The sequence below is a fragment of the Sciurus vulgaris genome, assembly GCF_902686455.1.
Source record: "Sciurus vulgaris genome assembly, chromosome: 18".
Taxonomy (NCBI): Eukaryota; Metazoa; Chordata; class Mammalia; order Rodentia; family Sciuridae; genus Sciurus; species Sciurus vulgaris.
Genome location: NC_136479.1, coordinates 15,667,195 through 15,682,239, shown reverse-complemented (window position 1 = coordinate 15,682,239; position 15,045 = coordinate 15,667,195). Strand labels below are relative to the sequence as shown.

The window sequence follows — 15,045 nt, the reverse complement described above, 5'->3', positions numbered from 1 at the left end:
AGATAAAGTGGACTTCAAGTCAAAATTAGTTAGAAGGGATAAAGAAGGACATTTCATACTGCTTAAGGGAAGCATATATCAGAAAGACATAACAACCATAAATATTTATGCCCCAAACAATGGCACAGCCATGTATGTAAAACAAATCCTTCTCAATTCCAAAAACCAAGCAGACCACAATGCAATAATACTAGGTGACTTTAATACACCTTACACCTCTTTCACCATTGGACCGATCTTCCAAACAAAAATTGAAAAAGGAAACCACAGATCTCAACAACACAATAAAAATTTTAGACTTAACAGACATATATAGAATATTCCATCCCTCAATGAGCAAATACACTTTCTTCTCAGAACAAGGATCCTTCTCTAAAATAGACCATATGTTATGCCACAAAGCTACTCTGAGCAAACATAAATAGAGATATTACCTTGTAGTCTATCAGAGCATAATGAAATGAAATTATAAATCAATGATAAAATAAAAAACAGAAACTACTCCAACACCTGGAGATTAAATAATACATGATTGAATGATGCATGAATAACAGAAGACATAAGGGGAAAATTCTTAGCGGTAAAGGAGAACAAAGATACAACATATCAAAATCTCTGGGACACTATGAAAGCAGTACTAAGAGGAAAATTCATCGCATGGAGTGCATTCAATAAAAGAAGGAAAAGTCAACAAATAAATGACCGAACATTACAGCTCAAAGTCCTAGAAAAAGAAGAAGAGATCAACATGAAAAGTAGTGGAAAACAGGAAATAATTAAAATCAGAGCTGAAATCAATGACATTGAAACAAAAAAAAATTGAAAAAATTGACAAAAAAAAGTTGGTTCTTTGAAAAAATAAACAAAATTGATAAACCCTTGCCCACACTAACAAAAAGGAGAGAGAAAACTCAAATTACTAAAATTCACGATGAAAAAGGAAATATCGACAGACACTATTGAAATACAAAACATAATTAGAAGCTATTTTGAAAATCTATACTCCAACAAAAGAGAAAATCTCAAAGACATCAACAAGTTTCTAGAGACATATGATCCACCCAAACTGAATCTGGAGGACACACACAATTTAAACAGATGAATTTCAAGCAATGAAATAGAAGAAGTCATCAAAAGCCTACCAACCAAGAAAAGCCGAGTTCTACAAGACCTTCAAGAGATCATTCCAATACTCCACAAAGTATTCCATGAAGTAGAAGAGGAGGGAACCCTTCCAAACTCGTTCTATGAAGCTAATGTCACCCTGATACCAAAACCAGACAAAGACACATCAAGGAAAGAAAATTTCAGACCAATATCCTTAATGAACATAGATGCAAAAATTCTTAACAAAATTTTAGCAAATCACATACAAAAACATATTAAAAAGAGCAATTAGACCAATTAAATTAAAGGGATACAAATAGGAAAAGAAGAACTCAAACTATCACTATTTGCTGATGATATGATTCTATATTTAGAGGAGCCAAAAAATTCCACTAGAAAACTTCTAGAACTCATAAATGAATTCAGTAAAGTAGGAGGATATAAAATCAATGCTCATAAGTCTAATAGATTTTTATTCATAAGTGATAAATCCTCTGAAATTAGGAAAACTACCCCATTCAGAATGGTCTCAAAAAAATAAAATACTTGGGAATCAATCTAACAAAAGAGGTGAAAAACCTCTACAATGAGAACTACTGAACACTAAAGAAAGAAATTAAAGAAAACCTTAAAAGATGGAAAGATCTCCCATGTTCTTGGATAGGCAGAATTAATATTATCAAAGTGACCATACTACCAAAAGTGCTATACAAATTCAATGCAATTCCAATTCAAATCCCAATGATGTACCTAATAGAAATAGAGCAAGCAATCATGAAATTCATTTGGAAGAATAAGAGACCCAGAATAGCTAAAGCAATCCTTAGCAGGAAGAGTGAAGCAGGGGTTATCGCAATACCAGACCTTCAACTATAGTACAGAGCAATAGTAACAAAAAGGGCAGGGCATTGGCACCAAAATAGACAGGTAGATCAATTTGGGTTTGGTAGAGACAAACCCAAATAAATACAATTTTCTCATACTAGACAAAGGTGCCAAAAACATACAATGGAGAAAAGATAGCCTCTTCAACAAATGATGCTGGAAAACTGAAATCCATATGCAGCAAAATGAAATTAAACCCCTATCTCTCACCCTGCATAAAACTCAACTCAAAATGGATCAAGGACCTCAGAATCAGACCAGAGATCCTGCACCTAATAGAAGAAAAAGTAGGTCCAAATCTTCATTGTGTCGGCTTAGACCAGACTTCCTTAACATGACTCCCAAAGCACAAGAAATGAAAGCAGGAATCAATAATTGGGATAGATTTAAACTAAAAAGCTTTTTCTCAGCAAAGGAAACAATCAGTAATGTGAAGAAAGAGCCTACAGAGTGGGAGAAAATCTTTGCCACCCACACTTCAGATAGAGCACTAATCTCCAGAATCTATAAAGAACTCAAAAACTTTACACCAAGAATACAATTAGACCAATCTAATTAGCCCAATGGGCTAAGGAAATGAGCAGACACTTCACAGAAGATGTACAAGCAATCAACAGATATATGAAAAAATGTGCAACATCTCTAGTTGTAAGAGACATGCAAATCAAAACTACCCTAAGATTTCATCTCACCCCAATTAGAATGGCTACTATCAAGAATACCAGCAACAAAAGGTTTTGGTGAGAATGTAGGGAAAAATAGGTCTCTTGCTGATGGGGTTGCAAATTTTCCAGTCACTCTAGAAAGTGGTGTGGAGATCCTTAGAAAACTTGGAATGGACCCACCATTTGACCCTGCTATCCCACTCCTCAGGCTATACCCAAAGGACCTAAAATCAGCATACTACAGAGATACAGCCACTTCAATGTTCATAGCTGCTCAATTCACAATAGCTAGTTTGTGGAACCAACCTAGATACCCTTCAATTGATGAATGAATAAAGAAACTGTGGTATATATACACAATGGAATATTACTCAGCTATAAAGAATAATAAAATTATGGTATTTGCAGGTAAATGGATGCAGTTGGAGAATATCATACTAAGTGAGATAAGCCAATCCCAAAAAACCAAAGGCCAAATGATCTCTCTGATAAACAGATGATGATACATAATGGGGGGGAGGGGGTAGAAGGGAGGCAAAAATGGAGGAAGGATGGATTGTAGACAGAAAAAGAGGGGTGGGGAGGGGTGGGGGAAGGAAAAATAACAGAATGAGACAAACATCATTACCCTATGTACATGTATGATTACACTCTACTTTGTGTACAACCAGAGAAACAACAGTTGTACCTCATTTGTGTACAATGAATCAAAATAAATAAATTTTTAAAAAAGATCAATGGTATTCTTCAAAGAACTAGGAAGAAAATCCTAAAATTTATATGAAACCACACACACACTCACAAAAAAAAAAAAAAGGTTTAATAGCCAAAGCCATCTTTAGCAAAAAGAATAAATCAGGAGGCATTATACTACTTGACCTCAAAATATACCACAAAGTATGGTACTGGCATAAATACGGACACAAAGACTATAGCCCAGAAGTAAATACACACATTTACAGCCACTGGTTTTAGACAAAGGTGCTAAGAACATGCATCAAAGAAGGTACAGTCTTTTCAATAAGCAGTGCTGAGAAAATTGGATATCCATAAGCAGAAGCATGAAACTAAACCCTGTATTTCTCATCAGTTATAAAGATCAAAACTCAGAATGCATTTAAAACTTTTTGTAAGACATGAAACAATGAAACTACTAGAAGATAAAGGAAATGCTTCAGGATACTGGAAAAGGCAAAGATTTATTTTGACAAGACCCCCAAATAGAATTACATCAAACTAAAAAGCTTCTACACAGCTAAGGAAACAATCGGCAGAGTGAAGACAGGACCTACAACATGGAAAAAAAAAACACTTTGAAATTATACATCTGATAAGGGGTTAAAATTCAAAGTAGATAAGAAACTCAACAGAAAACAATCAGACTTATAAATAATTTGAATAGACATTTCTTAAATAGACATACAAATGACTAACATCCATCGAAAATGCCCAACATCATCAAAGAAATTCAAATTAAACCCAAAGTGATCTATCCCCTCATACCCATTAATGTGACTTTTATCAAAAAAGAGAGATAGTCGTTATCAAAAAACAGTACAAAAGCTCCTCAAAAGTTAAAACTCGAACTACCTTGATCCAGCAATCTCACTACTAGTTTTATATTCAACAGAAATGAATCATTACACCAGAGATCTGCAAATCCCAATTCATGGCACTATTACAGTATCCAAATAGGTAATCAGTAGAAGTCCTCATCAATGAATGAATGAATTTAAAAATGTGGTGTGTATTGTTCAACTATAAAGAAGAATGAAATTCTGTCATTTATTAATATGGATGGAATTGGAGGTCATTAAATGAGTAAGCCAGACACGGAAAACAAATACCACAGGATCCCACTTACACATGGAATCTAAAGAAGTTGCAATTGAAGAATGGTGATCAGCAGGGGCTGGGTGTGGTGGTGGGGGTCAGAGGGTTATTGGTCAAAGAATACAAAACGTCAGTCAGATGGGAGGAATATGTTCAAGAGACCTATTAAATGACATGGTCATTATAGTTAATAACAATATTCTCGAAAGTCGCTGGAAAAGCAAGTTTAAACGTTCTCACCACAAAAAGTATGTGATGTTTACATGTATTAAGCTTAACTTAGCCCATCTTACAATGGGTATGTATTTCAAAACATATTGTACATGATAAATACATTTTGTCAACTTAAACAATTTTTAAAAATAAGAAAAAAAAAAAACTTTAAAACCGGAAAAAAAAAAATCATAGCTTGTTAGAAAATATGTGTAACACAGATATCTAACAAAAGACTTGTATCCAGAGTATATAAAACACTGCTACAAGCCAGTATTAATTCTGAAAGGGAAAAAAAACTGAACAGGAAAAACACCTTAACATCATAAGCTATCAGTGAAATACAAATGAAAGCTAACACGAGGTGTCTTGACACCGTCACACACACAGAATGGCTAAAAGCGGGGGCGACCCGGGGCAGCGGCAGAGCAGAGCGGCTCCACTGGCTCTGCGAGGTGCAGGGAGGGTTCCCCAAGACCCGCACACTCACCGCTCAGTGCTCGCTACCGCCTGTGCCTCTGCTACTGAGGGGCACGTCACCTTCTCCAACGCCCTCCCCAACCGCCTGCGGCCGCGCAGCCGCCCGAGGGCAGGGGCGTGGCTTCGGCCGTCCGCACCAATCAAAGACAGGGATGCATACAGGGGCGTGGCCTCAGCGTCGTGCACCAATCAAAAGCGCGGGCGCGGACGCGGGCGGGGAGGGGGGGCGGAGCGAGAGGCACATGTCGGGGAGGGACCTCGGTCTCCTCCGCCCGTGCACCCTGAAGCCTGAGCCTACTCCACTGCCTGTTCCAGCCCCTGTCTTGCAGCTCCAGTTCGCCGGCCTGCTTCCATTAACCTCCATGTAGATCCACAAGCTCTAGCCCACTAGTAGCAAAGGCCATTGTTTTCTAGTCCCTTTCGTCAGCATGCGCTGACCAAACCCTTCACCCTCTGTGCTCAACACTCAACACTTGGGACTCTACCCGATTTTTCTGACCTCATTACCCTGAACTGCCAATCACTTGGCTGACTCCAGCTTCAAACATGTCTTCCCCAAGTTCTCAACGCTCCCTGCTCTTGGCCTACCCAAACCACCTCCCGAGAAGCTCAGCGGTTAGAATCACAGGTTCTGGGTTCTGTTACAGGGCAAATTCACTCCCGCACTGTGTTAGGTATGAATTTATTGCCTCTTAACACCAAATGGGGCAGGACTACTGAACTGACAAGAGTTGTCAGGAGAGGGCGCTAGAGGAATACTGTAAGACCAGGGGCTTCTCGGCTCTCAGGGACAGTTCATGGCATTTTGTCCCCCTTCCCCAAATAAGTGCGGATTCCCACTGAGTAATGTAGGTGCCTCGGTCGTTTGCTTTTGAGTGGAAGCCTGTCAGCAACCCGGTAATGGTTCCTTTTTTCTTTTTAAAGATGACCAACCTGGGAACTTTTTTTTGAGAGGGTGTTCTTTTAGTTATGAATTTAAATAGGATTTATTTTGACATAATTATTAAAGCATGGAATATGATTTTTTTCTAATTCAGTTCCCAGTATCTCCCTCCCACTATTCTCTTCCCTCTACTGGTCTTTCTGCTCTTGACTTATAGAGGGTGTGTGTGTGTGTGTGTGTGTGTGTGTGTGTGTGTGTGTGTGTGTGTGTTTTAATTAGCGTCTTATGGAAATACATGATTCATTGTGATATATTCATATATGTATATAGGAAAGTTAGGTCAATTGCATCCCACTGTCTTTCCCTATCCCATTCCTTCTCCCTTCCCTTCATTAACCTTAGAACAAATTTTGTAAATAATGAGATCAGCTGCCAGAGATCCATAGCAAGTATGAGAATAAAAGTCAAAGAAAGCTGTACTACAGATAAGAGAAATAGAGAATAACTTCAGACTTTCACTTTATTACAATAACCAACTGAAGATTAAAAAAAAAAAAAAAAAAAAAAAAAAAAACCTTGAACAAGACCCCCAAAGTAGAGCAGCTTCATAAGACTCTTCATTTTACATTTCAACTATGCCCATCTACCTGTGTACTCACCTAACCATGAGATTTGATTTCTCATGAAACCTACGGAGAACCATTCTGCCCAAAAAAGAAGCAGAAGAGATCCCCGTATTCTTTTAATTTCCCCCTTCTTTTCTTCTTAGAGGTGGGCCAAGAATAGGAAAGAAAATACTAATTTTAGATTATGGGTTTCTTTCCTTTCTGTTCTTCAACACTAAATGTTCTTGGTGCAAAGATTATCTTACAAATATAGAATCTTGATTTGAGTTTTAGAAATAGTAATCCAACTTGCATCTTAATCTTTGATACTGAGTTTAGACTACAAGATAAACGTGTGTGTGTGTCCTTGGGAAGCTGATTTGCTCCAGTCCTTAAACTCCTCTTATCCATAACCAGCTGCTAAAATATGTTCTTGCTCTTCAGACTGTCTCAAATGATAGCACCATTATTTTCCATGTTTCTGTTCAAATGTCCAGAATATTCAGGAAGAGGGGTCCTTGTCCTCACCCTGATAAATTCTGCTCTTTCATATTTCTAGGAGGAAAAACAGGACATTTCACCAAATGGCTATAGATCTGTACATGGGAGATATACAGGCCACTCATCTAAATCTGCAAAGAAGGGGGCAAACTTTCTCTTTGGGAAAAATCTTTATTGCATAAATATATTTACACCAAGACATACACAGAAAGGAATGTTCCTTTATGTCTCCAGATGACTGGTGGCAACTGAATCTCATGGAACTTCTTTTTAGGAGCCACCTGCTGGTCTATTTACATTAGCAAAGGTCAGGAAGACTTGTTCCAGTGTTATCTGACTGATTGAATAGTCTTCTAAATTGAATTGCTCTTTCCCTTTCTCCAAAATGCCAAACACCTTCAACAACAACAATACAAATGTGTAGTTACCATTGCAATCTCCCCTCCAGCACCCAACCCAGATGTGCCTCCTCAGCTCTTCCACAACTCTTGTCAAGTTTATGCTAAGGGCCAGAGCCACAGAAGGGGAAGGTAACAAATAGAAAAAAAAAAAAAAGAGAGGAAGGAGTTCTCTGACTCCATTCTCTTTTTGGATGTGGGATAATAATAGGATTTAGGGGCAGTAATCAGTTATTAAACTCAAGGAGTACTTGAAAAGTAGCCTGAAGGCTCTCATACTCCATTCCACATGACAGAATCCCAAATACTTCCCAGCATTAATAGCCTGTAGTGTTAGAAGGGCATGATTTCTACCATTACCTTTCCCCAGCTATTTTCCTTGCTGGGAATATAGAAGTTTAGGACCCCCTGATGCTCCTGCTTCAAGACACTACCTAAGAAAGGAAAACAGGACAGGAGAATAATTTTACAGATTTAAAAACTGCTACATATTGCTACCTTTACTTAATGTTAAATGTAGTGGAGGGGAATGGACAGGATTCATACAAAAGGCAGTATGATCCAATAACCCACTTTTTGCTATACATGTCATGATGTATCATTACATTATTTTTATTCGAGATCACTCTTTTTCTAGTGTAGGCGCTCACAGCTATAAATTTTCCCCTCAGTACTGCTTCCACTGTATTCCACAGATGCTGGTCTGTTATGTTTCCATTTCTATTTTGCTCTAGAATCTTTTAATATCACCCCTGATTTCTTCAGTGACCCATTCATTGTTCATTCAAAAATGAATCATTCAATCTCCATGTGTTTGTATAATTTCTGTAGTTTCTCTTACTGTTGATTTCTAGTTCCAGTCCATTAAGATCTGATAAATTCCAAGAAATTATTTAAAAATTTGAAGTATTTTTCTAAGACTCACTTTATGGCATAAAATACTATCTGTTTTGGAAAAAGTTCCATTTGCTCTGTAGTGTAATTTAACTCTGATGTTTCCTTGTTGGTTTTTTGTCTGAATAATCTGTTTGTTGGTGAGACTAGGGTACTTAATTCAACCTTTACTATTGTATCAGGGTCCATTTCCCTCTATGTCCAGTAATGTTTGTTTTATAAAATTGGGTGCTCCAACATTTAGTGTGTATATATTTATAATCATAATATTCTTGAATGGATTGATCCCTTCATTGATATATAATGACATTCTTTATCTCTTCTAACCAATGTTGGCTTGAAGTCTGTTTTGTTGGCTATAAACATGGCTACTCCTGAGTCCATTTGCTTGGAGTACCATTTCTCATCCTTTTCCTTTTGATCCACGTACTTCTTTGAGAAGTACAGAGAATTTCTCCAGCACCAGCCTATAATGCAGATTCCATATCAGATATGTTTATACTGCCCTTCTGCACTCTGCTAATTTCTGGGCTATTTGTGTTTACTGGGTCTCCCATTTCTCCACTACCCCTGCCCTTTTCTTGCTGCTGTGTATTTGATAATGGTGCTTTCTTTCTCACCCTCTCTTCTACTATCCAAAGTATTTGGGTTTCTCCAAGTCTCTGTCCACTATTGAACTTTAGTATTTTTACAGTCACCCACCTTGTTGAGTTCCAGCTCTCTAGCATTTTGCTTCCAACTTGTAGAGAAGGAGGTGAGTGATGATTTTTTCTAATCCACCATACTGAAACCTTGCCCATTAACATTTTTCATAGGCACCTCATAATCAGAATGACCATTGATTACCTTCCCCCGAAACTGCTCTACCATCTCTTTTTATCTATTTTCCAATCTCCATTTCTACTATATAATCAATCATGTTATCTTCCTTACCTAGAAGATAAAATTCCTACTCCTTAACCCAACTCACAATAGACATTTCTGTTATATTTTATTCAGCCTGGCAAAGCTAAGATGAAAACCCACAATCACTGAAGTCCTTGATATGCCTCGGCTTTATGTTTAGAGAGGAAAGGGACAGAAAAAAGTAGCGGCTGTGTTTTGCATTGTACCATGTAGGCAGAGAAGTGCTTACTGAATTTCTTACTCAGAAGGAAAAGTATTCTTGAGAGAAACACTTGATAGATCTTATTTGCATTTTTAACCCACATCCTAAGACAACAAAAGGCCAGAATTACATTTTTTAGTACAAGACAAAATACCTTAAGACTTTTTATGGTATATATTAAGCCTTAATTCCCAGTGTGACTTTGTTTAGAGATAGGGACTTTATGGAGGTAATTAAGTTTACATAAGGTCATAGGGTGAAGCCCCTAATCCACTATGACTGGGTATCCTTTTAAGAAAAAGAAGATACACCCAGAATGTGTGTGGATAGGAAAAAAGATCCATTAAGGAAGTACACAGTAGGAAAAGGAGGCTATTGCTAGTCAAGAAGAGGGACTTCAGGAGTAACCAGACCTTCTGAAATCTTGATAGTAGACTTCCAACCTCCAGAACTGTGAGAAGACAAATGTTTAGTCCACTCAGTCTGTGGCATTTTGTTGTGGCAGTTATGGTAGACTAATACAAATTGTGTTCAAAGAATAGATATTACTCTCAAACTTTATGACTTTAAATTTTCCAACATGAGATAATAGGTCATATGACAAGAGATTGGTGAGTACTTCTGTTTTGCTTCCTGAAAAGTTCTTAGCATAACCAGATAAAAAGATTTACCAGGGATATAATTCTCCAAAAGAACTCATTGAAGGGAGGTTGAAAATAGTAATAATGCATAGGAAACAGTTGTTAGAAACACAAAATATATGCATGGCAAGAACAACAAATATGACAACATATCGCTAACAAAGTTAGCCCAATTTAACTTACCTGGGAAAGTATCAGCAACAAATATTTTAAAATCCTCTATTATTTCCGGATCTGTATCACTCTTGAACTTGACAAACATGGTATAAACGTCTCCAAACTTGTTCTTGAGGTGTTGAGGGCTACCCAGACATTTGAACTTTCCCTGCACCATGATGGCCAGCCTGGTACAGAGAGCCTCACATTCCTCCATACTAGGGAAAAAAAAAAAAAAAAAAAAAAAACAAGACACCAGAACAATGCAAGGCTGAAAACATCTTCAATGGAGGATATTCTGTAATTCAAACACCCCTAATTTTGTGATTCTCTTTTAGATGGGAAGTTTCATTTGCCTATCATCAGGAGCACAGGAAATGAAGATATTTTCAAATTCAGAGTAGCAGAGGACCAAATCCTCAAATGGAATATCTGAACTTCCTGCCCTCTCCACACTCTTGATTAGTTAACCAAATAAAGATTCCAGCTATTCCAATTCATTAGGATTCCAACATACTTGGCAAATGTACTGTCCAGTATTCTTGTCCCCAAATAATTTCCCTTCATAGTTACTACAATTCTTCACAGTCTTCAACCAGGTTTCCCACTGAGCCGCACCTGTGAGAGGTCAAGATGATGACTTTGCCACTGTCACGTGTCTTTGTCACTACGTTCCAGAGCAGGCGCCGGGCTACAGGGTCCATGCCAGTGGATGGCTCATCCAGAAAGACGACTAAGGGCCTTCCCATTATGGCAACAGCAGTGCTCAGCCTACGTTTGTTTCCTCCACTTCATGACCAAGGAAGGAGAGAAAAAGTGGAAGAAGCACATAAAAGTGATTTAATACATAATGCATCTGTGGGATACATATCTGTTATTTACAGGAAACAATTTGCTCAGGTTTCCAAAAACTGAGTCACAGGAAACAGCAGAGATTTTAAAAAATGCTAGTTATATGTCACTCTGTCGAGACATGAGACACAAATCCAGATATAAAAATCAATTCATTTTCTTATGAAATGTAGAAAGATGATTTTTGTTTACCTAATTCATTTTGATGGTATTATCAGTGAAATTTATGTTCTTATTCTTGGAATTCCTCAGGATTACATGGTAATTGGGCCAATACAAAGAATCTCATATCTGTGCTTATTTAGGAGACAAAAAAACCATAGCAAAATAGGGAAAGAGATGCTCTCTTTTGTAGCTCAAGGGCTACAATTCAAATAGAAGGTTTGCGAATTTCATCTCCGCAGCTTTCTTGCTAGCGTCTAAACCATGCTAGCATCTAACCATTATTTCACAGTCATTATTGGTTGGCAGTAGAGCTCAGGTTAATGTGAGTATTCATTTCAAAGAGCAGAAACACAGGGAGGCTCAAAAAATAAGCTGCAATGAGAGAACCAGCATAGTATCTTACCTCAAAGTATAAGTAAGCTTGTTAGCATGGGGTTCCAGATTCAGCAGTTTCAAAAGGTGGTTCACATAATAGTTGATGGTGTTCTCAGGGATCCCCCACAACCTGGCATACATGATCATTGTTTCCTGAACAGTCATGTGATCCAGCAAGGCATCAAACTGTGGACAATAGCCAATTTTTGACCTTACCTAAAATAAGAGAATAGTAGTGGGCCTAAATGGACTACTTCATTAAGCATGGAGTAATTACAGACGATATAAAAGACAAAGTTCTCTAGGCCATTCCTGTAAGAGAGTTTGATGTCCCATAGAGTTCTCACAAAGAATTTATTGTCCTTCAGTGGTTACCGATTCACTGCAGTTAGAAGCTATTGTCATGTATTAGAACTATAAGTGTATAATATAAATGTATGCATTTAGGGTAAGTTTTCATAAAATGAAGTTATCTTCCTATCATAGACCACAGTCAATATCCAAAATAAATTTAAAATATTAAAAATTAAAGGAATACACCATGTACATTATTTATCTGAAGGGGAATGCAAAAGAAAAAGGCTAGTCTAACAATGATTCAATCTATACTCATTATAAGCCTAAAAGAAGTCCAATTACCCTAAGCAGCAAAAGAGATGTAAAATTAGTAGTAATAAGTCTGGTGGTAATAATTAGGTGAATTTTTTTGAATCATGGGGTCCTATTTTCTCTAATAAGCTGTGTGAGTTCAGTCCCAATGGATGCCAGGATATCAGAATCAAAGATATAGAAGGATTGCGATACCTAAGTTAGGTTTCTTCAAATCCTACTTTTTGATACTGATGATAAACGGATGGCTTATCAACAGGGCCCTCCATCTCTCCTTTTGTGTGTAATGTGACTTTATGAGAATTACCTAAAGTGTAGTTGGGCAGAACTGGGATCCTAACTCTTATTTCAGTCGCGTAGTAGTCATAAAGAGAGTCTTTACACGGTACAGAGAATGATGAACATTCTACTTCTAAATACTCCATGGACCAAAAAGAGGGTCTTAAGAAAAGTTACAGTATATTTTTAATATGATGAAAATACAACTATTAAAATTTGTGGGATGTAGATAAAGCAATGCAGAGACAATTTTATAGCATTACATGATTATTGGAAAAGTAGAGCAAAAATAAACCCAAATCAATATCAAAGATGAACATGATGATATCAGCAAATACTAGAAAAATTGGAATCCCCAAACACTGATGGAGGGAATGTAATGTGGTACAGTCACTGTGGAGTCTCAGGAGTTTTGATTCAGATAAGTTGTGATTCTCTGTATTCACTTTTCGTGTTCTCCAGTTTTGGCGGCAGTGTTTTGCCCTATAATCTCACTTCTCTTATGATCTAAAAAAAGTTGTTTTTCGGTTTGTTCAGATTTTTACTTGTTAGGATCGGAGCAGCAATTCCCAAGCTTCTTAAATACTGGACCAGAAACTACAAGTCTAATTTATTTTTTATAGACCAAGCACATTATCTGGACTATGTTAGAGGAACTGTTGAGAGAACTTGTCTTTCACTCAAAGATATTCTTGACTTAGATTTCTCAAGGTAAAGTAGTTTTCTTACCTCAGTGTCTTTCCCTGAGAATGTACTTCTCTTTCTAAAATGCACTGGCCAAGCCCCTAGAATCAACATCAGTGCCTCTAATGATTGCCATCTGCGATCTCCCTCCCTACGTCTCTTACTGGCAGTCCCCAGGTCATCGAGCCTCTCACGTCAGACGCTAACAGCACCTTACCTTTAGGAGACTTGTGGTGATGCTGAAGCCTTGAATGAACACATCTCCAGAAGTAGCAATCTGTTCTCCAGTCAAAATCTGGAAAGTGGAAGTTTTTCCAGCCCCATTTAATCCAAGCAATCCAAAGCACTCCTCCTTTTTGATGGCAACAGAGATATTTCTCACAGCCAGAATGGCTGGAAATTGAAAATATATCTTAAAAATAAAGAAAACACATACATGTGTATATGTGTATTTGTGTGTGTGTGTGTGTGTGTGTGTGTGTGTGTGTATGAATATTTGTCAAATACAATCAATACCTCTGGCCACCACGAACCCTACTGCCTCAGACAATTTCACAGGATCTACCGGGAGAATACCCATAGATCCCACAAGAACCACAAGGATGAAGCCAGCATTGCTGACCACTGAACCATGTTACCTTGGTGAGTTCTTTAATAACCACCGTGGAATTCAGCGATTCAAGAGGCTGGTCTATAATTCTCGATCTTTCATTTTGTACATCTTCATCTTCAGAGTCTCCCGAAAATTCTTTGGATATTCTGTTCTGTTTTCAAGACAAAAATCAGTGGTGGATACCCTTGAGGCATCTAGTATAGACTGGATGAATTCAAGAAGGCTAAAGAGGAGGATGATTTCAGTGATGTAATACAAAAGGTCTGCACCATTTCCAGGAGACTTCCTACACATGGCTGCAGCTCTCATATGCAAACTTACTCCCTACTCCCAAAGTTCAAAATCTAGGCTCCCAGTCATGAGCAAGCAGTATGTGCTCATCAAGGTGGAGACCACAAAAAACTGCAGTCACAACAAATGCCAGTAATTGTGGTCAAATGTCACTTATTAATAGCAAAGTATATTCTAGATATTCTAGAAGGTGTGTGTGTGTGTGTGTGTGAGAGAGAGAGAGAGAAAGAGAGAGAGAGAGAGACAGAGAGAGAGAGACAGAGACAGAGAGAGAGAGACAGAGAGAGAGAGAGAGAGAGAGAGAGACAGAGAGAGAGAGAGAGAGAGAGAGAGAGAGAGAGAGAGAGAGAGAGAGATTCTTAAAATAGGGAAAAAATTAACTCTAATTTCTCAGAGAAAAAGGGAAACCAGGAGCAGTTTTATGTAAGAAATATCTGAGTTAAATTGAAAAAAATAAAATAGGAATTTGTCAGAAGACTTTCAATGGGAAGAGAAGATGGGTAGGGCATTCCATATAGTGGAAAGGTAACTCTTGACTTGTGCCATTGTTCTTTTTTTATTTCAAACTTGTTTTACTTTAAACTTTTTATTTCAAAAGAATTTTGATTATAAAATAGTTACAGCACTGTTCCAGTATACAGTTTACCATTCTCCTAATGTTAACCCTATATAACATTGGTACATTGATCAAAACTAAGAAATGAACATTGGTTTAATTATCTCAACTACAGATCTCACTCAAGTTTAGTGCAAAATAGGTTGAATACTTTTGAAGGATATGGAATAACAACCCCCAGGGAGAAAGGAT

General features: G+C 37.6%; 3 protein-coding genes across 3 annotated transcripts in view; 1 reads left to right on the top strand and 2 right to left on the bottom strand.

The window, feature by feature from the left end:
- Positions 1-5,309, bottom strand: part of LOC306649531 (phospholipid-transporting ATPase ABCA3-like) — a gene marked incomplete at its 3' end in the record, with an annotated part of 134,728 nt that extends 129,419 nt beyond the window's left edge. Inside the window, exon 1 of the mRNA XM_079120539.1 lies at positions 5,194-5,309. The remainder of the gene's footprint in view (positions 1-5,193) is intronic.
- The window catches only part of DNAH3 (dynein axonemal heavy chain 3), a 463,090-nt gene that overhangs the window by 41,670 nt on the left and 406,375 nt on the right, over positions 1-15,045 (top strand). The gene's annotated exons all lie outside the window — the stretch shown is intronic.
- Positions 7,335-15,045, bottom strand: part of LOC306649530 (phospholipid-transporting ATPase ABCA3-like) — a 119,975-nt gene continuing 112,264 nt past the window's right edge. Inside the window, exons 26-32 of the mRNA XM_079120538.1 lie at positions 13,972-14,097; positions 13,551-13,745; positions 11,790-11,977; positions 10,988-11,158; positions 10,397-10,587; positions 7,931-8,004; positions 7,335-7,568 (exon numbers count right to left, since the gene is read on the bottom strand). Coding sequence (XP_078976664.1) covers positions 7,443-7,568; positions 7,931-8,004; positions 10,397-10,587; positions 10,988-11,158; positions 11,790-11,977; positions 13,551-13,745; positions 13,972-14,097 — 1,071 coding nt within the window. The 3' untranslated portion in view covers positions 7,335-7,442. The remainder of the gene's footprint in view (positions 7,569-7,930; positions 8,005-10,396; positions 10,588-10,987; positions 11,159-11,789; positions 11,978-13,550; positions 13,746-13,971; positions 14,098-15,045) is intronic.